We start from the raw sequence: 27,751 nt of genomic DNA, 5'->3' as shown, positions 1-27,751 counted from the left end.
GCGCGGCGGTGAGCAACCCGGCGGCGGCGCGGCGGGGCGGCGGCGGTGCGGCAGTAACTAGCAGCGGCCAAAATTGATGCAGGACGATTGGGGCGGCCGGCAGTGAAGGCTGTCAGAGCTGACAGTGGCGGTGCAGCAGTCGACGGCGGCGACGGCAACGCGGCGGCGCGGCGGTGAGAGCAACCCGGCGGCGGCGGCGGTGCGGCAGTAACGAGCAGCGGCAAGCGGCGGCACGGAGGAGGCGTGAGCGGCGCGCGGCGCGGTGGTGCAAGCAGCGGAGATGGCAGCGGCGGTGGGACAAGGGCGGTGGCGCAGAAAGCAGTGGAAGGCCGCGGGAATGGTGGTGGTGGGACGGTGTGAGGCGGCGGGAAGCGGTGATCGGAGATGAAGAAGAAGATCGGGAAATAAAGAAGAGGGGAAAAGAACTAAACCGCGGCACGTGCGTGACTTACGCGTCACGTGCAGCGCCTTTTTTTTTTTATTTTTTTATTTTTTATTTTTTTAATAACCCAAACGGATTCGGGTTATCGGGTTAACAGACCCAATCCGTTAATGTAGTCCGATCCGCAATATAGAAATTTGAATTTTGAATTTTTTTTTTTTTTTTTTTTTTGAATTGGTTCGGGCTAATGGGTTAAGGGTTAACGGGTCGAAAGCGTACCCGTACTGTGGATCGTCTTCCACCTTCGACCGGCCGTCCGCTTTCGCCGGATCTCGCCTGATTTTGCGGCGGTGGGTGCGGGAAGACGTTGCGCCGGTGGAACGGGGTGCTGGTGCGGCAGTGAACGGGGTGGTGTCCTTCTCCGAGCTTCGTTCACGGGCGGTGGCTTCCAATGGTGATTCGGCGGCGCTGCAAGGTGAGGCGGTGATTGGCGCCTGTGTAGCGGCGGCCGGAAGGGAAAACGGCGAGAGGGGGGGGGGAAAGAGGGAGAAGGCGGCTTATTCGCCGCTCGGGCCACTGTGGGGGTAGCCGGCGACGGGGTTTTCCCCTTCTGTGCAGGGACCGAGAGGGAAGGGAGAGGGAACGGAGACGGTGGTGGAGGCGGCGGCGGTGGGGGGGCGAAGGCGATCTGTGGATTGACGCCCGAAGACAGTCGACCGACGGGAGGGTTTTGCCTTTTCTTTGTTCTCGGTGGGTGAGGTGATGAACAGGGAAGAAAAAATTGAAGAAATGGAGTGACCCTTCTTCTTCGGGATGCGTGCCGTGCGACGACCTTCCGTGCGTTCCGGCGTTTGCGGTGCAAATGATCTAGCAAAATACAGGTGAGGAAAAGGCCGAAAAGGAATCGGCGGGGGTCCGTCCATAAACTGGATCCTTCGACTTCAGCAACAGAGGCAAAGTCAGCCCTGCTCTGATACCAAAGCTGATGCAGGACGGATGTACGGACTGGAATGCAGAGAGAAAGAGGAGAGAAAGAGGGGAAGAAGAAGAGAAAGAGGAGTGGAGAGGAGGAAGAAGAAGATTAATTTTCATGCAATCATTCATTGAAAAAAATAACAAATGCATGCCCTATATATATATATAGGGCCACCAAATAACAAATAAGTCCCAATAAAAAACAATTCGAAAGAGGTCCTCACAAGACAATATGCAAACTAATCCTATCAAAATAAAAAATAAATAATAATAAAGAAAAACATCAATCAATCCAGCCACAATGAAAGTGGTTGGACCGTCTTCCTGCGACGACCATAATCCCGCAAAATAATCAGTCCAGTATTCGTGTCCGCACCAAAAACGAGTCCAAAATATATCATCCTTAGAGCACAAAGTTAACATCACATATTAGAATAAAGTCTCCATGAAACTACTACAATCAGTTACAAAATCACTATCAGTTATTGTACCTCAGTCTAATCTATACGTAGCTACCTCGCTGCCGACTTGCAGACACACTAGAATGGACCCAACACTGGAAAGCAAAGTAAAAACCCGGTAATAAATACATAATTTATTGACCTGAGTTTATGAAAAAAAGATCAAATTCCAAGGTAAAGACAGCTCTGTTGGTGGAAGATTTTGTGTTATAAATTGGAAATCTGGGTCTCTGGAAGCTTAGTTTCTAGGAGAGGGACATGCTACACTAGTGTAAGCCTCTCAGGGCATAATTTCTAGGCTCCACTTTGACCTACTATGCTCTATTTTAGTTTTAACTGGGCATTAGCTTGGTGGTCACAACTCCTGTCTTCCAAGCAAAGGGTCAAGGACTAAATGCTTCTTCAATCATGTTATTCCATTTCGACCCTGCTCAGGATTCCTAGAGAAAAAAACTTCTGAATTTGCAAGTAAAAATAAAATAAGACATGTCCGAATACCTCCTTTAAAACTTCGCTCTTTCTTTTCTAATTGAGTGTAGGAGATCAATAGCTTCTAGCTCTAGGAGTCCTGAGATATCATCAACAGCCAAAGGCTTTATGCCAGCCTCATGTGGAAGGATGCAAATGTATGACTAATGTCTTGCACATGTGATGCATTTATTTTTCGAGGACGTGCTAAGAAAAAACAGGAAGATGAATGTAGCATAAGAAGGAATACTTTTGATTTTTTCTTGGTTCTGCAATCCAATTTACCCAATATAATGCCAAACTGGTTGAAAAATTTCCAAAATTGCATGTTAACAAAGCTGTAGGCTGTGACCAAGTTCATGCAATCCCATTTTGCCGTGAGATTATTCAACTATAGAGTTTTGATGTGAACCATCACTGCATGCGAAGAAACTGCTTTTTTTTTTTTTTTTTTTTTGCTAAAACATGTAGATCAATACTTGATGAGTATGGATAAATTCAACAAAATCAGAAAACAAAATGTCTCGGAGTGCCCAGGATGACTTTCCATCTCCAGCCTACAAGGTACTACCAGAATAACTAGCCGTATAAAGCAATCACCTAATCCGCAGCTTCATTGGCTTAACTGCATTTGCCTTAACTTTTCACCTCTTTTGGATAATTCATATCCCTTAGTGATTCTTCTATTCTGCTTAAGAGATCAAATGCCAAGTCAACTGGAACACCAAGAGAAGCTCCTCTTGCTAGCTACACCCCAAGAGTGTTGATGTGCTCATACATCCATGTAATTTTATGCTTTACATTCAGGTCAAAAGAATCATGGGAGATTTAACAACTAAAAAACATAGCAGAAACACCACCATCAACAACAACTAGAGCATCATCAACATATAACTCATAATTTTCGGGAAAACAAAAGAAGACACAAGCATTTTGCAAAATTGTGGTGGAATTATTGTCCAATTTAAACTACACAAGAATAACTTAAGTCTCATTTGATAGAATAATAATTCATAATTTTTTTTTCCCAGAGAGAGAGAGAGAGAGAGAACATTATAATTCCAACACCCGATCTAAAATTTCTTATATGCTCTGCATGGAAATTCGTGCAACGAGGCCCAATGGCAATAACCAAACCCAACATAGCCCACAAACCCAAACTATGCCGCTACCATTTGCCACCGCCTCGCACGCCGCAAACTAATACACAAAGCAGTTTAAATTTTTTTTAAAAAAGGTAAAAGGCCGAGGAGATGTTGCAGGAGTGCGTGCTCTCGGCTCGGCGGACTCCGCCGAGCCTGGAGGAGGAGGACGGCGACGACGAGTCCAAGACCCGGAAGCAGGCCTCCCTTGCCGCCCGGAACTCTATGCACGCCCGGCTCGCTTCCGCCTCGCACTGCCTCGCCGTCTCCCTCTCTCTCCTTCTCCTGCTGCTGGTCGTCTCATTCCTCTTCTTCCGCTCGCGCTCCGTGATCTGTGTCCCCGCCTACGTTTCCATCCCCCGCACCGCCCTTTTTGAGGCCAGCCTCGAGGGCCTTGCCTCCGATTTCGGATTCCTCGGCGTTCCCTGGTGTAAGCCCTTTAAATCTGTGTTCTCCTTCTCTCGATCTGCGGAAATTAGGGTGTTTTGAGGTTTAATTGCTTGATTTGTAGCTTCTTTCGCTGATCTGAGGAAAAAGATTGATCTATTTTTGAGTAAATATTTTAAAGTTTTATTTGATTTGGCTTTATGATGTGATTCGATTCCGTGATTCCGTGTCCGGAAGAATCTTTTGTTGCCTTTTTGGATTTCTAGCGTCTAATAAGTTTTGGTCGTTACTTCTCAGGTTTCAGATTTGTCCGGTTTATTTTGGTAGTGTAGATGAGATTACAATGAGAATTATGGTAATTTTACGGAATCTTCCAAAAAGTTCGCTCCTCTGGTTGAGTCAATATGGTTTCCATCTAAGTTGCCTCTTCTGTCATGATTCTTTGGTAGATCACGAGTTTATTTATGGAAATTTAAAATGCTATATCGATCATTGCTATCTCCTCAAGGCTTCCTGTCTTCAAGATGCCATTTTTAAAAAAGAAAATTGTTCGGCTGGGTGAACTAGAATAATAGATTGAAACTAATATTACTACAAATGCAGTTTAAATCTTAAGTATAGGTTCCAGATTGTAATTTTTTTCTTCTTTCGGGACCCATCAGCTTTATAGCTTGGTGATTGGTTATATGAGGTAGAATTTCTCTTCCATTCCATGGTTTCTTAGTTCTTGTTCTTGGCAAAAGGCAGATCGAAACACGGCAAAACAGTAGAATGGACGACAAAGGATCTAATCAAAGGCTTGGAAGAGTTTGTACCGATCTATGAGACCCGTCTAATCAAGAACAACATGTACGGGATGGGCTTTGACCATAGCTTCGGACTCTGGTTCATGGCCCGTTGGCTGAAGCCAGATCTGATGATTGAGAGTGGAGCTTTCAAGGGACATTCGACGTGGGTCCTTCGACAAGCAATGCCAGGGACACGGATTATATCGCTGATGCCCCGACACCCTGAGAAGTATCTGAAGAAGGGGCCAGCCTATGTTGATGCGAACTGCACTTCACTGGGAAGGATTTTTTGGATTTTGGAAGAGTCGACTGGGGGAATGTTATGAGGAAGCATGAGATTTTGGATCTCAGCCGGGTGCTCGTATTCTTTGATGATCACCAGAACGAACTGAAGAGGTATATGCATGCCCTATATTTGGTCCTCTTCTATCCAAACACAAATAATCCATATTACATAAAAAAACTTTTGTATATCCTTTTCTGGTTTACTCAGCTCAAGTGTTACTGAAATTTTGCTTTTTGTCCCCTCATGTTCCATGGAACTTTTCCATTTCTTGGTGATGTTTGATTTTATATTTTAATCATTATCCAGCCTTGCAATTTACAAATTATACCTGTTAGTGATCTCTGCAAGAGCATAAGAGAAGAAGTTTAATAACTTTTTTAGTCTTCATTTACTCCTCTAGCATATATATCCATAAGCTGTGGGTGTTGATTTTGTGTTTGCTGAAACAGATTAAAGCAGGCACAGAAAGCTGGATTCCGGCATCTTATATTCGAGGATAACTATGATACGGGAACTGGAGATCATTATTCCCTAAGGCAAATCTGTGATCAATTTTATATTAGAGGTGCATGTTTGTATTCTTCCTTGGCTTTTATGTGCCATATATTACCTATTCCTGCGCTTTCATGGATGCAAGCCAGCTATCCATGGAATATTTGTATAAATACTAGAGACTTCATAAAGTTCAATGGATAAAGCAGTCCGAACTTCATACTCACTGTTGTGTTTCTTGATCAGTTCGCTGACACTTTGAGTAATACAATTAATAGGCGACATTGTTAAAACCAACTAACCATGGAATGTACATTAGGAATGTTGAATCTAAGACTAGGAAAGTGTCTGTTATCTTAAGGATGAGCTTTTTTGTTTTGGAAGCTGATCTTTCAAAGATTCCCGCATTAAGCATGATTGTGTTTTAGTATAGGGTGTGGTTTGGTATTCAAGATTCTACTCAAGGTCCGCAATCTCGATACCGGATACCATATTGATACCTCATCAGTTTGGTACGATATAGTCGGTATGGTATAGCACGCATCATGTACCAACTTAGCTTTCTAATTACTTTTCTCAATTTTTATCCTGGTACGCCTCAATATAGATCGGTACGCACGTCAGTATGCACCTCGATACGCCTCAATACAGGTCGGTATGCCTTGGTACGAGGCGGTATAGGGCAGTACGGATCAGTACGAAGGCGATATGGGGTAGTACGAGGCTTGTACCGATTTAAAGTTGAGTTTTGTTTGGTTTCCTTCTAGTAGGGTATGCCCGATATTGGGCGGTACAACAAATCTTGGTTCCACCAACTAAATTTTGAAACATCATCGCAAGAAATGTCTATTTAGTGTATTATACCTGCTTGCCGGTATATCTGCAAACTTGCTATTGCACCATCCTCCAATGCTAGATAACCACACCTAGTTGACATGCCGAATGCCATGCCTTTTAATTGTCAATGATTTGCTGGAAAATCTTACTTAACAAGCTTTTTCTCATATGCTTGATAAACAAAAAATAAATATTGTATTTTCAAAGCTATCTCTGGAAACCTACTTGAACCAATATAGGAATAGATTATTAAACCATTTGAACCATTTGTTGAGGATCACATCTGAGATGGGATAATTAGTGAGAAGTAGGAGGCATGATATAGATGGTTGCGCTCAAAAACCTTAATGGCTCAAGTTTTTAGGATGTATTGGGTTCTGACATGTATATCAAGCTCTTTTGGTATTAAGACTTCTTGTTTCCTTAACAAGTGGTATTAGAGCTAATGATTGACAATCCTGGGCAATTCTTGGTGGTGTAATTGTGCCGCAATCGATAGCTCTTGTAGAATGGTAATATGCGGACTGGTAGAGCTAAGTCAAAGGAGTTGCATTATGCTGGGTTGATGCAGCAAACTGAACTTGATAGAGCATGGTGATGGGTTGACCATAGGCTTGGGCATTTTCTTGGAAAAGAGAACTTTTATAAAGGTGTGGCAAAAAAATGCTTTTGAAGAGCGAGACTCGTAGTCTTGAGCTGTATCATATTGTGGTGAGATGTGGCTCTTGGATGGAATGGTTGCATGTAGTGCACTCAAAAGAATTATTGGGCGCAAATTTTGATTCGAGAGTAGTAGATTGTACTCGAGGGGAAGTTGAAATTTGCTCATACTTGAAGGGGTGGAATGTGGAGGATCATATGTGAAGTATAGTTCCAGATGGAATAAATTAGTGGGAGGTAGAAGGATTGATATAGATGTTTGGTTTCAAAACATAATGGTTTAAGGTTTTGGCTTAAGCAAGTTCCAACATGTGTATCAATCCCCTCTGGTATTTGGACTTCTTGTCTCCTTAACACCATGGCCAGGAATAACTCTTCCCTTCCTGGAAACTATTGATCCGTTGATAAAAAGCTTCAGAGATGTATGATTGCATCAAGTTGCTCTCACATCCTACAGAGCTCCATCAAACTATCCCTTGTGCCTGCATCCTGTCATCACAGGTTTTATTTTGTTTCCTTATTGGACATGCTTTATTGCTGCCTTTTTATATGTTTTACATCTATATTTTCTGGACATGGAATGGATTTTGAGACTTCGGCAAATCTGGCATGATGTCTCATGGGATTGGTATATAAATGGGGTGGGGTAGGGAGATGGTGGTGTTTGAATTTGATACCCATGTTTTGGAAAGGATAGTTTAGGAATATTGATTTTGCTCATTTAAAAACTGGAGAAGCATGATAGTTCCATGCAGAGGCATAGTATCTATCTTCACATTTTTCTAACATCCACGCACCCCTTCCCCCCCCCACCCCCCTCTCCCTTTCTCCTCCTCCCACTCTTTTTCTCCTTTAAATACTTTCTTATCAGTTTCCTGTACATTCTATGAAGGAAATAGGGAAACTGCTTAATCCTAGTGCTTGTTTATCTTAATTCTTTTCAAATTCCTCTATAGTTGCTACTGCTAGTGCATTGCATTTTTTTTTGGTTTGGGGGAGGGGGGGTAATTATAAAATTTCAATTACATTTTATATAAATTATAGAATATATTGTTAAAAATGGTATGGTATAAAATGGATGGATAGGAGAGAGGAACCTAAAAGAGAAATATTACCATTTGAGTTGTGTTCTAAATTGAATAGTTCTATCAATTTAAAATTCTAAAGTTCAATGTTAAGTGATTTAGAATAGTTGAATTGGTTTGTGATTGGAGAATTGAGTGAATAAAGTAATCAAATTAGGAAACATAGATAATAGCATGCTACTCCATTTATCTTCTCAAAAAAAGAAAAGAAAAAAGAAGGCATTTGTTGACTGGCCAACTTTTCATTTTTGCTAAGATTTGTTAAAGAGAGGCTGATAGTTTTTTTAAAAAAAAAGGCTAAGGGCGTTGATGGGATATAGAGGGGAATATGCCAAAATTCAAGACCGTCATTTTTTTCCAATTTATGGGTCAGAAAAGAAAATCATGATTTCTTACAAGATTTCCACTCTCATGGTTCACTGCATGTTGATCTTTCTGAAAGACAACCTTATTTTCTATATATTGTATTTTCCACTCCTGCTCACCGTTTATGGAAGACTGCAGTTTTTTTTTTTGAAGGAGAAAAACAGTCTGAGGTGTCATTATCCATTTCTTTTAACTCGAGAATTGTAGATGGTTGTCCCCAAGAGCTCTCTTCCCTCATTTTGATAATGAAATTCAGATTCTCTTTCCTTATCTGTTGTCTTCAAGAGATATTTTTCTGCATGCCGGTTCCTTGAAATTCTCTTCCATCATACTCCATCTCCTCAATGAGATCTTTCCTTCATGCTGGTTATTGTGATATCCTGTTATCCTTTAATTTTCCTTTTATGTCTTCTTATCTAGTATGAGTACCTCAGCTGATAATTTACATCTCCTTGTTTCTATTCCAAATAAAAAATCTTTTTTTCATCATCTTCTCTCCTTAACCTACTCTGTTGCTGTTTTTCCTATAGATATCTAAATAATTGATCATCATGTTGCAAATCACCATGGGATCATGCAGATTATCATGAAAGCCTTGTTGCTTCAACTATAATCCTCAAATCTTAATGGTGCATCGCCAAGCAAACTACTTGATGTACATGAAGGTGGCACGTGATCTCATGTTGGTCTCAAATAGTTTCTCTTGACAATCTAAATAGATCATCTTCCAGAATATGGATTGAGTAGTTGTGCAGGTGGGAAACATTGTTCAACCAGGTGAATATACTTGATAGATGGAAGATCAGTAAGTTCTATGACATCCTTTAGACCTGCATAGTGAGCCACATGGCTAGCTTTTCTGTCTACTCTTCTCCTTACATGTCCATTCTGAGCCATTACTATGAAATCAATACCACCTGCAAGTCCAGCACAGAAATCAAAGCCCTGTACTGGCTGCACAGAACTGCTATTGGAAAATACATTTCTTGTTTTGAGTCATCTGGATCGTTTTTCAAAAAAAAATGGTGCTCATTGTGTATTTAAGCACACCATTTAACAATTTGAATAATTGGTGTTGTGTGCAGTCAGTGAGTTAGTTGCATTGCAATGAGTAGGGGCAAGGGTTGATAATTTCAGACTTGTTTCTTCTGCTGGTCCTTAAATACCTTAAGTATATTTTCATTTGACCGGACATTGTGAATTTGTGTTTTTATTGTAGGTGGTGGGCATAGCTGCTTCAAAGATAGTGACGAGGCAAGAATAAGGATGAAAAGAAAAAGGTTCTGGGAGAAGGCTGTTGACATTGATGAACTATGCGGGGAGGGGGAAGCATGGTGGGGTGTCAGAGGATACATGCGTGATGACTTTAATCACAGCAATAAGGTGATATCCTATGCAGAACATTTCCAAAACAGCAGGTTTGTGGAGTCAGTGTTGGATGTATACTGGGAACTCCCACCAGTGGCTGGTCCTTCCCTTACCCATCAAAGTAGATATGACCCTGCTCGTGCATATGATCCAATTGTTGAAGATGGAAGGTATGGTTTATTTCGGAGTCTTGGTTTAGCAAGACTTGAAACCTCAGTATTTAATGGATACACACAGATGGCATATCTTCAAATATCCACCCCGACCTCTTAAGTATATGGGGTCGCGTAATTGATGTGAGATGAATCTAGAAAAAAGGGGGGTTCCAGTTATAATTCAACACTTGTAGATGCCTTTTGTATGGCATGTGGAGTCTATAATCTATTTCATCTGTTAGATTGTTTCTCTTTTACTTATGCATGTGTACTCTGATTTTTGTAAATACTATATGTTTTGATTTTAATGGGTTTGCAACATCATTATCATAAATAATGGACTTCTAGAGTTTTGCTTTGTAAGTTAATTTTTTGATTATAGTTAGGCCTTTTAGCTTTCAGCATTTGTTTTTCTTGTATCTGCATTGTCGTGCTAAATTGGAAACAGTAACTCCTTGCTAAGCCATCCCTGCCAATGTTGCACTTGCTTATCCTACCTCAGGTAATTCTCTCCACCTATCCTTTGAGACCATATTTTGGATTCATAAGTTACAACGTTTATAGGATGAAAAAATAAACTTGTAATTTGTGTTATTGAAGTCATGCCATAGAGGGATCCTATCATAATTTGTCTCTATTGTTTGTTGTTTGACTGCTTGCAAAGAATTATATAGGAAAATTTTACTGCAGTCAGCATTTGTGGGTCTTCTGTCCCCCACTTCATCTCCCCTGTCTACCTCTCTCTCCATTTCCTCTTGGTGGTCAAATTGGTGGTAGAGAACATGTATGAAGCTGCGATTTGCAAAGAGGTTTGAGAGGTGGAGGATGGTTTTCTGGTGAAGAGGTAAATAGATAGGTGCATGTGCTACTTTTTGGGTGTTCATTACCGGGGGGGCATATGTAATTTGCAAGTTTGTATGCTTGTTTTTAAAAGGAGCAAATGTATGCTTAATGCAGAAATTACCTTCTTTCACTCTTCATGAAGACAACTCTCCGATAGTGGAAACGTGGAACTATTAGAAAGACTTATTCAGTCTCTATTACCAGAGAGATCATATTTACATAACGCATGCTAGAGAGGCAGGCAATATGTGAAGTTGTGGCTTTCGCCTATTGCAGAGATGATGGTGGAGAAACATAAGATTAGCATAGCTTCAGTTTCTCTATTTTTAATTTACAATTCTATATCTGACACATTATTACATGGTTGGATATTCTGGTGTTTCCATATATGTGGAGCTCATAGAAAGCAAATGTCAATTCTTTGTCATGTCTTAGAAGTAAACTGTACCTTCCACTTGTATTGTCCTGGTCTATTGACTTGGTAAGTCCCATGATGAAGAGTGGAGACCCAACCTAGTTTCCTAGCTTAGAAATTCATCGTTAGCATACCTGTAATTGTTCTTTTGCTGTTTGTGATGATGAAACCTTTCCTTTCTTGTAGCGTAAAGTCCTTGATGACATTATATGATGAAGTTTGTTGAGTTGTTGTACACAAGGTTTGCCATTTTGATATCGGACCCCGTATCAATACTATTCTATTATAGTATCGGGATGCTCGGTATAGGGACCTGTTCGGTGTATCTAATATTGGTATGCCCTGCATACCGCATGTCTATTCGGTATCGGTATAAAATGGTACGGTCGATATGCACCAATATGGCCAACCTTAGTTGTACATGATAGTTTTTATTATTATTATTGATCTTGAGTCTTGTTTCCTGAATCTTGCTGTTCTTTTCTAGACATACTCCTCTTCTGAGATAATGTATGCCTATATCAAGGTATTTTTATCTCTTCCAATATCTAATGAATGGCAACTTCAATGGTTTAGTCATTACTGATCCAAGCACCTTGAATTCAAACTAATGCCATTTTTACTCATTTTATCAATCACAATATCTATTTATTAATGCCTTGTGCTGCAGAAAACAATTTGAGAATTCTCATCAGACATAATTACTGTACTAAGATTCTGTGTATCTGCACACCATAGCTTCATTATAAACTAGACCTGGCTTCCACAAGTATCCTTCAGCTGGATTGCAATGCCTATCTTCTGAGCAGATGCACTGTCCTTCCATGGCACACCCGTCAACTTTGGTCAATTCTTTCCCAAGGAGTATCTCATCTGACCACTGGCTGTCAAACATACCTTGGGGGTCTAGTTGGCTCTTTGCTGAAAGAAACGCGCTCAGGTTTGGATACTTTTGTTGCACACCTGTAAAAGCAAGATTTATGTTCTTGGCCCAGTGAGGCTTCGCTCCATGTTTGAAGAACGCCATCTGCTCCACCTCTTCCCAAATGTCTTGATTGTGCCTCGGCGTCAAAGGATCATCAGCTCTATAGTAGTTGATATCCACGACAACAGGATCCTCGGATTGACCAAGGTATGCTTCAGAACTCTTGATGAATCGTATTAAAAATCCGTTGTAGATATCTACACCACAGAAGTTCTTTGGATTCTGGTCTCTTAGCTTCTTGACATCAAGAATGAAGTCTCTGAATTTTGAAGCAGGAAAGATAGCTGTAGTCTCGTAGAAGAACAGTCCTTTGATACTAGGATCCCATGCACATGAGCTCATAGTGTTCCATGATGGCGAGTGTTGACAGGCTCCCGAGGTCTGCATCTTACCCTGATAACCCACAACCGGGTAGCCAGTGAAAATGATATTGTTCTTCAAGCCATTGCCCACTAATTTCTTAAATCCTATCTCTGTAGCTGCCAGGGTGCACCTTCCTTTGACATTCCTTGATTTCTCTAATGCCTTCTCTGCATAACATCATGAAACGTCAGTTAACTTTGCTGTTCTTTTGCCAAGGATACAAGTATGATTCTTTTGATCTGATAGGGTTTAAATGTACCTGTCGATCTCACTGCAGTCGAAACCGCGATGAGATTTGACTGAAACCCAATGAAGTCATTCATACCATCACCAGAGCTGTTCAAGGGAACTCGATCATCGTATCTGTGCACAGCTTTGTGCTGTGATGGGTACCAGGTGATGTCTGGAAACTCATGCTGATGAGCAAGATCGTGGAATTCATCCTCCAAGTGGCTGTCATCTTTGAAAGAGTAGGTAATGCTTCTTTTGAATCTAGGTTCTAGTGAGAGGGTCACCTGCAGTTTTTGATTCCAAACCTTCAGAATTAGTCCGTTGATTAAAATATGAATACCCAACATATATGATAACAAGTTTGCTTTTTTTATTTTTTTAGGTGGGGAATCAGATAAGTCAGTCTCTGAAAATTGTTTCATGCCATCAATTCCGGTCAATGTACAGGTTTTTTATAGTGAAGCAAATGTAGCTGATACCAAAAGGAAGAGGAGAAAGGAAAAAAAAATGTCGTTTTAATAAATTTATACATAACAATACACTTATGAACAGATTTTGCAGTAGCAGGAGCCTCTTGCCCTTAGCTCAGCACCTGTACTTTTATAACTTGTACTTTTTCTTTTTTATATTCCCAGCCAAACCTTAGTGAAGCGATCCTTGCATTGGGTATGGGGGTTATGATTCGAAATTCTGCTGGAGGCACTGAGGTCCGTTGAGATTTTCGAATTTTTTTTGGAGCTCATTGAGCTAATCTGGGTTGGACCCGGTTTTTGGTTAATGACAGAGATTTGGACCTTCAGGTTGTAAGAAAATATAAAATATATAAATAAATTTAGATTTTTTTGCATCGATATCCTTCTAAATATCAGATTTTGCGTGAATATCCTTCGAAAATTGATATTTGCATGTATACCCTCGTAAAATACTTGTTTTGCTATTCTATCCTTTTTTTATTCTTATTTTTGCATATATACCCATGCCATTTAACGCTGTTAAAAAATTAACGGTTTCAAATTAAAATGACTAAAATATCCTTAATGGGTAGGCATGCAAATAGAAATTTATATAAGGGTATACAAGCAAATAGTAACTTTACAAGGATATTTATGCAATTTTCTATATTTAGAAGGATATACACACAAAAAAATCATAGAAGATGGAAAGAATTTAGATACATTAATTAATGTGATAGCCTTTCTAATCCTTTATAACAGTCAACATCAACTAACAAGCTCTTTTGTTTTTTAAAGTAGTACTTAAGTCTTGTAGAATTCTTAACCTTCTTAAAATATCCTCCAAATTTTACTTTTAATTTGAATAGTTGTTGCTCCATTTAAGAACCTGTACACTGAATAAATAAATATACACGATATAAATTGTAAAAGAGAGTGCTTATCAACCAAACATATCCTAATAAAATAAAAGAAAAAAATATATACAGCCATATTATGTTTCAACAATCAATCAAAAATGGGTGATATTTCGTTTTTCTTATCTTCAAATAAAATATATGATATGCAGTTAGAAATCAAAAAATAAAATTTTAATGTAGGTTCACAGTGAAAACTAGAAATGAAATAAATCTAATCTAATTAATCTCCCACCAGAATGGTTCTAATCGACTCGTTCGACAAGGATCATCAAAAAAAAAAAAATATTGGTTTTCTGATTTCTGATGCGAGTAGCCATGTTGATCCAAACTCGCCTCATCGGAGTCACCACCCGATCCCACCAGCCCTCCATCCCTTCCTTTTCTCCTCCGCCTCTTCTCTTTCTCTCTCTCTCGTCTCTAAGACTCTAACCAGTTCTCGGCTTCGGGCTTGGGCCCGTGATCGGGATCCCGATACGCGGGGGGCGGGCGGACGCCCGAGGGGGGAGGGGGAGGCGAGAAGCCCGCGGGCAGCGGGGAAGCTGCCGTGGGGGCGGGGGTGGGGGGAGGGGGGGTGGGTGGTGGTGCGGGGGATGGGGAAGCCGGGCGGGAAGCCTGCGGGGCGGGGTGGTGGTGGGGAGATGGGGTTGGTGGTGGTGGTGGGGGTGCGGGGGATGGGGAAGCCGGGCGGGAAGCCTGCAGGACGGGGCGGTTTGGGGGGGGGCGGGGTTGGTGGTGGTGGTGGGGGTGCAGCCGTGCGGGGGATGGGGAAGCCGGGCGCCGCACGGGGGGGCGGGCCGGGGGGGGGGGGATGTGGGCGGGGGATGGGGAAGCCAGGCGCGGCGCCGGGGGAGGGGGGGGAGGGTTGTGGTGGAGGTAAAGAGTAAGGGTAGTAATGTCATTTCAAATTTTAATTTTATTTTTAATTAATATAAATATATATTTTTTTAACACCGTTAGAACAACCGTTATATTATGGATATTTATACAATAACAGAGTTTTACGAGGGTATACATGCAAATATCAATTTTGAAAGGGTATTCACACAAAATCTGATATTTAGAAAAATATCTATGCAAAAAACTCATAAATCTACCTCATCCTATCAGCTTAAGCTTTTAGGAAAAGTTGTGATTTCAAGTTGAAATCACCACTTTTCCTAAAAGCTTAAGCTGATAGGATGAAGTAGATTTATTTATATATTTTATATTTTCTTATATGGGTAGAGTTGTAATATCACAGCAAAGCTATCTATACCCTCTTGATGGTTTTGAGAAACCCGAACTAGTGCCGCCCTCACAAAATGAATGATATGCACATACATAAATATACGTTACGAAGAAAATCTTTGGAGATTAACTAAATAATTGAGAATGCAATTGATAGCATTATAATCCATTGAAGAGAGGAAACCAAATGTTTTGTTTTCATGCATCTAGAAGGGTTGGAGAAGACTATTGATCTATCGACCCTGTGAATTTGAGACCTAATATCTAATCATCGATCTCATGCCTGACTCTAGCTTATGTGTGAAACCTAGCCATGGTGGTTGGGTATCTATAAAAAAAAATAAAAATAAAAATACATTGTCCTGTCTTTGTCTTGACAAGAGACCTTGGGCATTTTGTTTTGCTAATGATTTTGATGAGCAATAAAAGACAAACATGCCACTTCACCTCAGTATCTGGTGTTTTCCATCGCTTTTTAAATGGAAAATAACTTTCCTAGAAGCCCCACCAAGAAGGCAACGGATCCTTTGCCCTGGGCTTCTGGGCTCGGAAATAGCTTCATCCAGGTTAGGATAGGCCAAGGGAAACGAGGTTATGATAAGACGATGCCAAGTTGTCGACCATCGGCCAATCTTAGAGCTCATTTGGTTCATGGAAAAAGAAGAAAAAAAAGTGTGGTCAACGAAAAAGTAATGAGATATTTCTTGTTTGATTGAAGTTTTCAAAAGAGAGAGATAGAAAAGTTGTATTCTCATGAAAATATAATTCTCATGTTTAATGAAAAAGTCTTTTCCATGAGAAACATGGAAAAGTTACTTTTCCATGAGCCGAAAATCACTTCATTTTTATTTTTTTTCAAAAAAACCTTTTTAGCATTAAAAAAATATTAAAGATCTAATTTTTATTAAGAGTATAATAGGAATTACACATAACTTTTTCAGAAAAGTGGATGGTCAACCAAACATAAGCACTCTGAAAATCTATCACTTTTTTATTGTCAACCAAACATGTCAAAAATACTTTTCTAGGCATCTATTTTCTAAAAATTTACTTCTCAGAAATCATATTTCGAAGAAGAAAAATGCTTTTCGGAAACCAAACGAGCCCTTAATCACCATATGTAGTATACGGTACTAATACCAGCATCAATGAAGCAAATAAAATCCAAAGGATTTGTAACCGACCTTGGAGATGACTCCCAACAGCCCCAGTGACACCCTCGCCGCGTTAAACAGCGGATCTCCTTGCACCAGCCTCACAATCTTGGCATACCCTTCCGAGCTCCCCGCCGGCAGCACCAGGCTGAGCCCAACGACGTGGTCGTGCACCGCCCCGCCCTTCCCCCACCACGAGCTCCCGTGCGACCCCGTGCTCACCACCCCGCCGACGCTCACCCCCTCCCAGTACGGCGCCACCACCAGGCTCAGCCCCGCCGCCTCCACCTTATCGATCAGATCCCTCAGCCCCACTCCGGCGTCGGCCGTGACCGTCAGGTTCTCGGCGTCCACCTCGATCCCGGTGCTGTACTTGGCCGTGCTTATAAGCGTCGAGTTCTCCGACGGAGGACGCGCTAGCTTCGGGATGGTGTGCGAGAACCCGCTTACTACCTTGACCTTTTGGTTCCTTTGGCTGGCCTGCGCCACGGCGGATGGGAGCTCCTCCTCGGTCATCGGGTAGGCGACGGCTTGGACCCAGCATTCCTTCCGGTCGCCCCACACGCCTTAGGCGTTGGAGAGGACGCAACCCGTCGCGTTGCATTTGATGGGGGGAGCCGGCGGCCTCGCCAGGGCCGGCGCCGGGCTGGAGACTATTAATGCAAATAGGCCATGGAGGAGCCAGACCAGGGAGGCCATCGCGGAGTCTTGGGTGGATGGATCTTGTGCGACTCTTCCTTGGGTTATAGGTTGGAGAAGGAAAGGAGTACTCTTCCTTGGGTTTTTTATTTTTTAATTTTGGTACACTCACGAGAGTGCAGCCCACAAAATTAGAAATAACAAAAATAGTATAAAGAAGACCGGGAGATGCACTCGCTCAAAAGACTACATATATTGGTGGAGCAACCGCATCCGACCGGTTCCGTGCCTCCGATTCTGAATCTACTCAAGCCTTCTTTAGAAAAAAAATACTCATAACACTCCTCGTATAGGTGATGCTTTTCTTATGTTAAGCTTTGAAAATGAGAGCCTGGGATAAATACGCTGCATTATTGAGTGTTTATATTTGATTTTTTTCCCCATATGTGTGGAAGGAAGTCGCAGAATATGGAAGTTTCCAGCTAGCGGCCAAGATGGTGCTTTTATTCATTGTATATTATTGCTTTTGGTCTTTCTCACAGACCGCTGCTTGTGATGCCTGTGCATGGAGCTAATGGAAGGTTCTCATGTGAATGCCTGAATGGAGATGGCAATCCAGTATTACCAACGTGCATCTCAATTGTAGGATTTTAATCGCCGAGTGCCAGCTTGTATTTTTTTTTTTTTGGTGCAACCAAACATATCTTAAGGATTTCCACTCCAAATGACTCCACTTTGATGCAGGTGATAAGTACTTTCTCTTTAGCAATTGTGACCTGCTTTTGTGATTGGCATTCTGTTGTAAGAAGCCGTTATCGTATCGCATTCATAAAGCCATAAGCTGATATAAATAAATTGCGCGAGATTTTGTAACGTTCGTCCACCATCTTATGAGTTTTCCATTACCAAATACAAAGCGAACACCTAAATTAGCGCAGTCTCAATTCCACCATACGTGGAGGAAGTTATCATATAATAATCTCGATGCTCTTTCTCTCTCCCTCTCTCGGGGTTGAGTTTCCTGATCTGGCATTTTAACTTTTTTATCGTGTCCTTCTGGTCTCTTGCAAAAACAGAGACATCCAAGAATGATTGCTTAAAATCATGTAATTTTTCTGAAATAAAACTCTACACTCTACACTTGTTATACACGCAGAGTAGTTTCAATTTCTCTGCTTTCTTTGCATTTTTTCTTTTTTTTTCCCTTCTTTTGTACCAGCCAGCACGGGCTCACTGTTGGAATGATACCATACCAGCAAAAGAAGCATGGCAACACCTGTGATCTATTATTTTTCAACTTGTTTGACTGTGTCTGTACCCATAATATATTATTCGTTTTAGCTTTAAAAAAAAAGCAGCAGCAGCAGCAGCAGCCTGGCGGCACCAGTGAAGTAGCAGAGCAGAGGGTTATAAATGTTGTCAACTTAGAGATTTTATTTAACTTTATTTTATTTTTAGAGGGACAGAATGAAGAAAAGAAGCAAAACTAAAAAGAGACTTTGTTAAGGAATTTATCAAATTACGATGGCTTCTTCAGAATTCATGTATACTGGTTGATGCTTTCAGGATTCTGAGTGTGCATACAATTGCAACAATATGAAGGAAACTAATTTTATGACCATAAGATTATTATGTATACAGTAGAGCTGGTTAATTAGGACTCGGCTAAACCTGGGTCAAATTTCGAGCCAACTTTGAATTGGCTCGGATTAGGCAAATAGTTTGGAATGGAACAAGTAATAACCCATCCATCTAGGGATAAATACAATATTGAACCATGCATACATGATATACACAATAAGGAGTGATTATTTTAGGGATTGTCCCTCCAACCACATGACACACCTAAATCATTGAAGCAGATTTAGTATTACAGAGTCATGATTGAAGAAATTAATGGAGAGTTTTCCTTATAAATTTTTAATTTGATATGTAAAATTAAAAAAAAGCCCTTCTATCAGCTCAAGTTTAATCCTAGTTCACTGACTGCTTCTTAATCGGGTCCAGAAAAGAGCGCATGCTGGAGTCATCCGGCAGTAAAATGGTCGTATATTTTAATCCACCGTTTGATCGCCCACCGCACATCTCTCAAAGCGCTCCGACTTTCATCCGCCTGCGAGACGGTGGATGATCCTACGGTGGAGCGCCCCCGAACCGAGACGAGCAGCTACCGCGGAGCAGGGGGTCTCTTTCGTTTTCATCAGACCAGACCAGGCTCAAATTTTAAGGCCTCACCAGCTTCTAAGCCAGTTTCGGAATTACCAAAAAAAATATGGCCCAATCCGATGTTAAGGGAAAATACATAAGAAAATAAAATGAAAATATCACATACAATACAAAATTGTTATATATTTTATCCCCTAGTCTATTAAATATCTGATGATCCGTATGAGTGTGTGTTTAGTTCCACAATTGATTATTTGTTACATAGATCTTGAATACTTATATAGGATCAAAAAATTCAAATAATACTTTCCGATTAGCCATTTTAGATGAAATTCTATATTTACCCAGCTCATAACCTATGTGCACTAGACAACACTGCAGTATAAATCCATTAGGACTGACCATAGACCGATCGTGGTACTTGTAATTAGATGAACGTCAGAACTTAAATTGAAAAAATATATAAGGACCTGTACGGGCATGTGTTTAGTTTTACATCGGTTATTCACTAAATTGAAGAAATTAAAGAGATCTCCGGTTACAATAAAAGCAACAAAAAATTGAAAATTTCAACTACCATTTTGGGTCATTATTTTTTATAACTGATAATCTAATGCCTGAAGTTGTTTTTTTTTATAAAAAAGGGACAACTGGCATATTTTCCATCTGCAAAGGCCATTATTTTGTATATATTGCAGCAGCAAGCACCCAGTATAAACTCACATCCCAGCACACATCATGGCTGAGATGTAAACCTCAGCCATGTCGCATGCGCAAGCATGGCTCCTATGATTTGCTCATAAGAAGAAGAAAAAGAAGAAGAAGAAGAAGAAGAGTCTTCAAATAAATTCACTTTGTATATGCCATTAAAGCAAACATAACAAACTTTAAGTTCCATATGGATTTCATTTTTTAACAGAAATATGCCTGAAAAATGTAACATACCAAGCCTACAGACTGATGCATTCATCAGCCAAGCCGATACCCTGTCGCTAAAGATCTGCTAGGTATGTCCACAGTTTAGTCAGGATGTTATTTCACGAGAATAACTTCGACATACACAGAATCTACAAGTTTCCATGGTATAAAAGTCAGATCATATTCCAGTTCCATGGTGATATCTTTGGGTATAATTTGTTTAGTAAGAAAATAGAGCGTTCACAGAGTTTGTGCTTTGCATGCCCACCAACAAAGAGACATCATCATGAGTGAAAGAACACAGGAACATCATTCATTTTCATTTTATTTTGTTATAGAAAGAAAAACAGAGAGAAGAAGCTTGACTCTGAGTGTACATAAATCTACCAATCTTTCCTTCCCTTCATCATTGCAGCTCAATGATGGCAGGGAAGGGCTTCTAATGCCTTCAGTTTACAATATTCATGACTCTGAAGGCCAGACCCACCAGGCCACCAATGCAGGCCCCTACACCATGATTCTAAAGCTGGATGTAGCGTAGGGCAGCGGTTGCACGCATACATGCGAGTGATTGCATGCACACGCACGCACAAACGAGCGTGCATGGGCAAACAGAGGCATGCAGGCACAAGCGCACATCATGTGTTCAGGTGAGACCTGAATTGAAGTGCTAAGAATCGCTTTGCATAAAAGAATAAGATTTTGAGTTAACTAGGTAAAATAGCAACCATCAGAAACCACTGAAAAATTCAAATCACCAAATTATGAACAAAATCACTGTAACAATGTCCACCTGGTCCAGGCCGTTTCATCATTTAGACCCCGCTGCGTGTTCTAACATCATCAGCAAATGATAGCATGATATTTGTACCATTACACCTTAGGTACGCCTTTTAATCCACACAAAATAAAGTTTAGGCCATGGATCATGAACTCAAAGATACAAGATGCAAATAGCTAAAGCTGGTTTATATAGGATATGGTATTTAGATTTGCATCTGAATAATTTTATCTATGAAAATTAATTAGAAGAAATCTGCAGTTGTCATTAGCACACAGGAAGCAGTGCCCAAAACCATAGCAGTTACAGCAAGACAAACCATATTGGTTACAGCAAGGCAATCATCTACATGTATAAAAATGACAGGGACAGTTTGCAAGGGATAAAGAGACTGACTCAACCTAATAAACATTATGTCCCTAGGAAATCATTGGAAGTTAAATAAAAGTTTCACACGATGTGTAACAAGCTGTAAGGTATAAGAGAGCACTTTGGATGATCCCTTACATCTTTCCAGAAGGGGCCTTGCAGACAATTGTTTCACTTGTTTTAGCTGTAGGATGAAAACGCAGCTAGCTCCGACTCTTGCACTTTTCCATGACTCTAGGGGCTGCAAGCAGACAGACGCATAAACCATTAAATATAAGATATAATATATTAATGAAATCTAATATGATGTTAGGAATGGATGCTCTAAATATTGCATTTTTCAGTTCTTGTTACTGGACATTTAAGAAATAATTAATATATATAAAAAAAAAAAACAAGAGTACAAATATCCCAGGAATAGCTGGAATAACTTATGCAGTACTGTAATAATGAAATCTAAATAACAAATGTTAGATACAGCTATCATAAATACATGAGGACTATATGCATACAGATCATAGAAATCCTTTTAGTTCACAATGATGCATTTTTTTCTAGTTAGCTCATAATTATGTCTTTAGTTAAAGATTGAATAATACAACAACAGAACAATCACCGAATGGTTCATAATTATGCCTGAGGAACTCCACATTCGGGTAATGATGCTTGCCCCACAATACATTAAAAGTAAGAACCTTACATAAAGTATGTCATATTAACATCATTTCATATGTTATTGTTGCTGCAAATCATCATTACAGACAGAACCACTAGTTTATGCCTATTTTGCTAATTGGTCAGATCAGGAGATATGTACCATCATCAGTTGGATGAGCAACATGTTGGAAGATGCGGTACATCTATGATGTTAAAGATAAAGTTTAACTGTGCGGTCGATTAACCAAGTACAAGCAGTGCAGATGCAAGAATCAGTAAAAATATAGGAATGCTATTCACATTTGTATGTACCAATTCCAATTGCTTCTGAGCCTTTCATGATCCTGAGCCTCCTACAAGTGTCGATGAACATACTGCAATTGCCAATGAATAAATAACTGCTTGTCAGATTAATGTAACACCATAATTAAAGACCATCTAGCAGAAATGGATCAGAACAAACAGATAAAGTAGAAAGAAGTAGAAAACCAAATATCCATGTTTCCCATGAAGATACCACACGACAATAAATTAAAAGTATATATATAAAGAAATTTATTCAAGCTGGAGAAGCACATGGTACATCCCTTCAGAAAAAAATTTAAAAAATAAATAAAAATAAAAACAATGTCGGAATAGTCTTAACACGATATTACCTCTATGAATTACAAATGAAATTGATCGAAGCTAAGGTCAACATTGAGGATCTCAGTTAACAAAGGATTCAGTACAAGTAAACTACTGGAACACTTAAATGATTCACACTGAATTTGTTTCAATGATGCTGATTAGTTTAAAACAGCTCAATCATGTTGTTTTATATATGGGTAAGATTTGGTTTACTTTCTACTATCTTGATGGTTAGGGTCCTTTTTACATGCTCACTTACTAACACTATTGTGCCATAAAGACAGATTGGGGGACATAATCAAAAATCACAATTTTCTTATAACAGTGAAAAGCCAACTACTACATCTTTATGACCTTTCCTTCTTCATTGTAACTAGAAAATTCATAAAGTTGCTGAAGATTGTTCTTACTTCCATGGAACATCACCAACAAGCATCCAATCACCATCCTTGTCTTCATATGTAAGGACATATTCAGATCCTTGGAGAAGATCCATCATCCGGCTCTCACCTAGTCCATCTCTGCCGGGTATTCCATGTGAACCGCACTGGCCTAGAATGCCACAAAATAAAAGAAAAGTAAACCCATCCTTGCACAGACACTTGCAGAAGCTACAAAATAATATTAAGGACAATGACAATTTTTACTTCTCATGTGGGACAACCTTGGGTTGTTTAAAGAATATGATGAGATAAACAAAAGCAAAACCACAGGATATTTTGTTATGAAAGCTTCCCTGAAAAGTCTTCAACATCCACATTGAATAAAGGGAAATCAAAATAAAAATGATGTTGAAGCAATATTTTCATAATGTTCTGAATATCCTCTCATCTGAAGAACGATAAATTGAAAAAGAATGCTAAGATTTAACCTCCTGTTATGGAGGTGAGCTCTTTTCCTTGAGTATTCCTTCATAAACCTAACCTGAAAGGTACAAACCGCTATAATCCTATAGACAACATAAGGGAAAGGCTCTAAGAGATTTTAAAAAAAACAAAGAAATCAAATTTTCACAGTAGCTCAACTATATTACTCTCATGCAATAATCTACAAGCCCTTAGAGATATCAAAAGTAATGGAGACAGTAAAGCAATCAAAGTGTACCTTCATGTCTCATCAAGTGCATGTAGGAAAAAAAATAGAAAAAAGTAAATAAAGAAGAGTATAGCCAACATAATGATTTATATGCAAGAATTTTTCATTTCCAATTAGCATGACTTCTCAGTAGGAGGCTGCCATCATGATTAAAAAAAGAGAGAAGAGAGAAAAGAAAGAGGAGAGAGTGGGAGGGCAGGAGTGGAAGAGACCTTATGTGTGTGTGTGTGTGTGTGTGTTTTGAAGCGATAGAAGGGGGGTTTTCCGAATGAGCCTAACATGCCAAACAATGCAAAATGTTCCCCACAATTAAGAAGAGAAACTAAAAAAATTGAAAATTAACACAGGCCTACCAATGGTAAAACAGCTGAACATCTTCTCCAGTGCCGATGAAAACTCCTTATAGTTGGAATATGTTTTGAGGTCAACTTTTCTGAGATACGGGGCTCCATCCATGCTAACCTTGACATAAAGGCAACCTGTCCCTGGTTTTCCTTCAGTATCTTCTTTATTCTTCGATGGGTTTGAAGCCATTGTATTCTTTCGGTAACTACGGATTGGGGGCCAACCCACTACCTGTGCCCTGTTGGATATCATTTTTCTTAGAACAACAGCAATCTGGAGACTACCCAATTGTTAATACAATAATATATCTACACATAATGTTCATGAAGAAAACAAGTTCCATGCTTCAGGAGGAACAAGAAAAGGAGGCGGTGAAATGGAAAAAAAAACGGTCTAGGTTAATTTACATTGTATCCACATATTAGCAAGCATGAAAATTTTGTTGCAAGAACATAGCGCATGCATCTATGTTCAATCCATGAATTCCACACATTAAGAACAGAGAATCAATTAAGAAATTGAGAGCCAACAGGAGAAATGACATATTTAAATTAAGCAAAAAATTGAAAAGACAGTTTTTCAGAATCATGGTGGTGGATCTGTGAAAAAAAAAACAAATCTAATTCAATCTACACCAGAAACATCATAATAAAATAATAGTGAGGATTAAAAAAAAAGCTTTAGAGAAACCACAACATTGGTGTTTTAAAATAGCCACCATGGGAAAGGGCAACTGCATCGAATATAACAAATTCAGAAGAAATCAGCAGTTACAATCAATCATTTCTTTATTTTACAGCAACGACAACCACACATCTCCCAATCCATAAGCAACAAGACTGAAAAATAACAAAAATAACCAGAAATTTTGAATGAATACCTATTCTATCTCTTATTTCCGTCTCTTTTTCTGTGGATTAATCCACCAAAAAGATTAGCAACAAATCAATGCGAAACGGCCATGCTATTAAGAAATACTAGAGCAGTTGTACTAATATATATTCATCAAAACCACCGTAAAATAAGAGATTGCCTCAAAACTTAAATAGGTAATTACCATTTTTCCTTTTTTTCATTGCAATGAAAAAAATCGCAAGGAGATAACCTCAAAACTTAAAAGTAAAAAAAAAAAAAAAAGGTAAGATAACTTTACAACTCACCACTTACTCTCCCCATTGTGAAATTACCCAAGAAGCTAAGAACAGTCAAAAGAACTTACTTCGCAGCAGGGGCGACTCCAGCCCCCGAAGCCAGAGCCTTCTTTTCCTGACCCGCTGCTGCCGCCGCCCCGTTGACATCCTTCACCGAGCCCGCCGGCCCCGAATGCTTTCCGACGCCGTTCTCCCCCCGAGGCGAGAACAAGTTGCCGCCTTTCCCCAACTCCACCTCAGATCCACTCCCTCCGGAGATCATCCACTTGCCGGAACCGTCAATGGCGTCCGAGAACCCCCTCTTCGCGCCGGAGACGAGGCTTTTGGGGAGTCCAAGTGTCAGGCCGGGGCCGTCCTCCCGCTCGGGGGACTGAGATCCCGGGAGACCCAAGCGGAGCTCGGTCTCTTTAATATTGAGCGCCGGCGGGCGGGCTCCGAGCTTGGGGTCGTCCTCAGCGGAGAGGGAGGAAGACGAAGAGGAAAGCCTGTCGGAGCTCTCCATGGAGGAGAGCTCCGAGAGGCCAATATAGTCGTGCTCCAAGCGCGATGTCATGAAAGCTTGCCCGCGGGTTTCCAAGAGGAATTCCGGCGAACAGAAAGCGGACAGTGCGGCGTGACGGAGAACCAATATAAAGGGAAGAAGAGTGGAGGAGGAGAACCAGAAGGCAAGGAAAAAAAGTTGGTGCTCCAAGGGATGACAGAGAGAGAAGCCTTTAATATAGTTGTTTTTGCGGTAAGGATAGTGAGAAAGCTTTGATTTTTTTTATTTTTTTGATTGTTTTTTCTGGTTTAGTTCTATTGGCTAACGATGTTTTGTAGAGGGGAATAAAATAGTATAGGGAAGTGAGGGTTTTAGAGAGGGAAATTGGAAGGGAGGAGACCGACTCTTTTTTGTACAATTTAATTAATTTTTGGGGATTGGTTGATGGAAAATGTCTACCCGTTTGGGGGCAAACCTACCGACAGGGGACTGAAAGTTCCCGACAGCGTTTCTGATAACGTTCCTTCAGTTCATAAATTTCTAATTCTTTAATGTTAGTATAGCGGCTAAATATCTACTTTTTTTTCAACGGTGCACCCTCTGTGTGAGTCTATACTTGAAGTTTGTGTATATATACCAAGGCATTTATATTTTGTTTTCATTATTTTGGGTGCAAAAAGGGTCCAGCCCAATTTTTATATATATATATATATATATATATATATATATATATATATATATATATATATATATATATATATATATATATATATATATGTCTCCCTTGTGTTTCTTTATAACAATCCAGAACCTTATCTAAACTGGCCAGCCGAAAAGTATTATTTGGATTTCTTGATCCTGTATAACTACCCAAAATCTATCTAGCAAATAACCGATGTGAGATTAAACACACGCTCGGACAGGTGCTCACATACTCCCTCCATTCAAGCCCTGACGTCCTCATCAGGCTAAGAGTTCAAATCCATTCAAATCTAATCACAAATACCACGATCGGCCCGTAATCATCTTCAATGGATCCATATTGCAGTGTCCCCTAGTCTGCATAAATTATGGGCTAGATCCGCTCTGATACCATTTGTAACAACTCAAAATCTCACCCAACATGGCTAGCCAGAAGGTATTATTTAGGTTTCTTGATTCTGTATAAGTATCCAAAATCTATCCACGAAATAACTGATGCGGGACTAAACACACACCCGTACAGATCCTCACAATATCATTTTTATAGGTTGAAAAATACCATGTAGCACCACTCAATTCCCTGCTCTAATGGGAGTGAATGGCGATACTTACCTCTTTCTTTGTATTGTACAAATCTTGAAGTTGGGTGAGATAAAAAACTAATTAATAATCAAAAAATATTATTCGATAAAAAAAGTTAAAGAATCGACAAGAAAATTACTATTGCTAAACATATGATCAAGATCATATACGATAGAATATTATTCTTAATTAATCATGATCAGATAAAGAAAGCAAAGTTAGATGTATAAAGTTGTATCACAACAACAAAAAAATATTTATAAAAGCATGAATAAAAATTAATACACCATCATTATCTAATTCTTGATCATTTTTTTCTACCGTAGCTCTGAAAAAATATTTCACGAAATAGTAAATAAAAAATAGGATAAAGAAGAGAACCGAGACACAATCGTTCGTTTGTTCCTCAATTAGCAAAATTGAAAACTATTTCTATTAAGCAACACATATGTTCAATAAGAATTCAAGAAAAGAAAGAAATAGGGCGTCATCTTTGGGCGTCTTTCCCTCTCTCTGCTTTGGCCTTTGGGCGTGAGGCGACGACACAGCTTTCCAATCCTTGTCCAACCACGCCTGAATCATCCGTCATTATTGTGTTCCGCAGCGGTCAGCCCCCGCATCGAACGGCTCGCCATCCATGCAATGCCAAGGATCTCCCTCAGTATCCAACCATCCAGACCAAGCCATCCCATGAAACACCAAACACCATTCCGTTCCAGTATCTCCAAGCCAAGCAACCACAATCACACGACTTTCGCTTGCTCTCCGGCAGCCTACAGGAAGTATCCCGTGT

The 27,751-nt window shown here is 40.0% G+C and overlaps 1 protein-coding gene and 2 pseudogenes across 3 annotated transcripts; 1 reads left to right on the top strand and 2 right to left on the bottom strand.

Annotated features, from left to right (window-relative positions):
* Positions 1 to 1,069: 1,069 nt before the first annotated feature.
* On the top strand, positions 1,070 to 10,186 carry LOC103709491 (uncharacterized; annotated as a pseudogene). The gene is made up of 4 exons (XR_015968976.2): positions 1,070 to 3,858; positions 4,559 to 4,999; positions 5,339 to 5,454; positions 9,549 to 10,186. The product of XR_015968976.2 is annotated as an uncharacterized LOC103709491 (transcript).
* Positions 10,187 to 11,801: 1,615 nt separating this feature from the next.
* On the bottom strand, positions 11,802 to 17,348 carry LOC103709534 (L-gulonolactone oxidase 3 pseudogene; annotated as a pseudogene).
* Positions 17,349 to 21,164: 3,816 nt separating this feature from the next.
* On the bottom strand, positions 21,165 to 26,203 carry LOC103709490 (auxin-responsive protein IAA27-like). 2 transcript variants are annotated; one of them, XM_008794856.6, is made up of 5 exons: positions 25,262 to 26,203; positions 24,051 to 24,280; positions 23,013 to 23,154; positions 22,285 to 22,346; positions 21,165 to 21,556 (listed from the first exon to the last, which is right to left on the bottom strand). In XM_008794856.6, the coding sequence occupies exons 1-5, from the start codon at positions 25,744 to 25,746 to the stop codon at positions 21,519 to 21,521; spliced, it is 957 nt and encodes a 318-aa protein (XP_008793078.4). In that variant the 5' UTR covers positions 25,747 to 26,203; the 3' UTR covers positions 21,165 to 21,518. The 2 variants fall into 2 exon arrangements, with proteins under 2 accessions (XP_008793078.4, XP_008793077.4); XM_008794855.6 differs by having other exon boundaries at positions 22,273 to 22,346; positions 25,262 to 26,182.
* Positions 26,204 to 27,751: the final 1,548 nt, after the last annotated feature.

The sequence above is a fragment of the Phoenix dactylifera genome, chromosome 9 (assembly GCF_051530095.1).
Source record: "Phoenix dactylifera cultivar Ajwa chromosome 9, Ajwa_hap1_PhDact_Kaust_v1.1, whole genome shotgun sequence".
Lineage (NCBI taxonomy): Eukaryota > Viridiplantae > Streptophyta > Magnoliopsida > Arecales > Arecaceae > Phoenix > Phoenix dactylifera.
The sequence above is the reverse complement of the archived record's forward strand: the minus strand, read 5'-3'. Positions and strand labels throughout refer to the sequence as shown.

Coding starts and splice junctions, on each gene's coding strand:
- LOC103709490 (XM_008794855.6), bottom strand. CDS start 25,746: ATGACATCGCGCTTGGAGCACGACTATATTGGCCTCTCGGAGCTCTCC. Junction 23,155..24,050: donor GTTCAGCTGTTTTACCATTG/GTAGGCCTGTGT, acceptor GTGGCATTCTAG/GCCAGTGCGGTTCACATGGA. Junction 21,557..22,272: donor TGGAATTGGTACATACAAAT/GTGAATAGCATT, acceptor GTCTGCTTGCAG/CCCCTAGAGTCATGGAAAAG.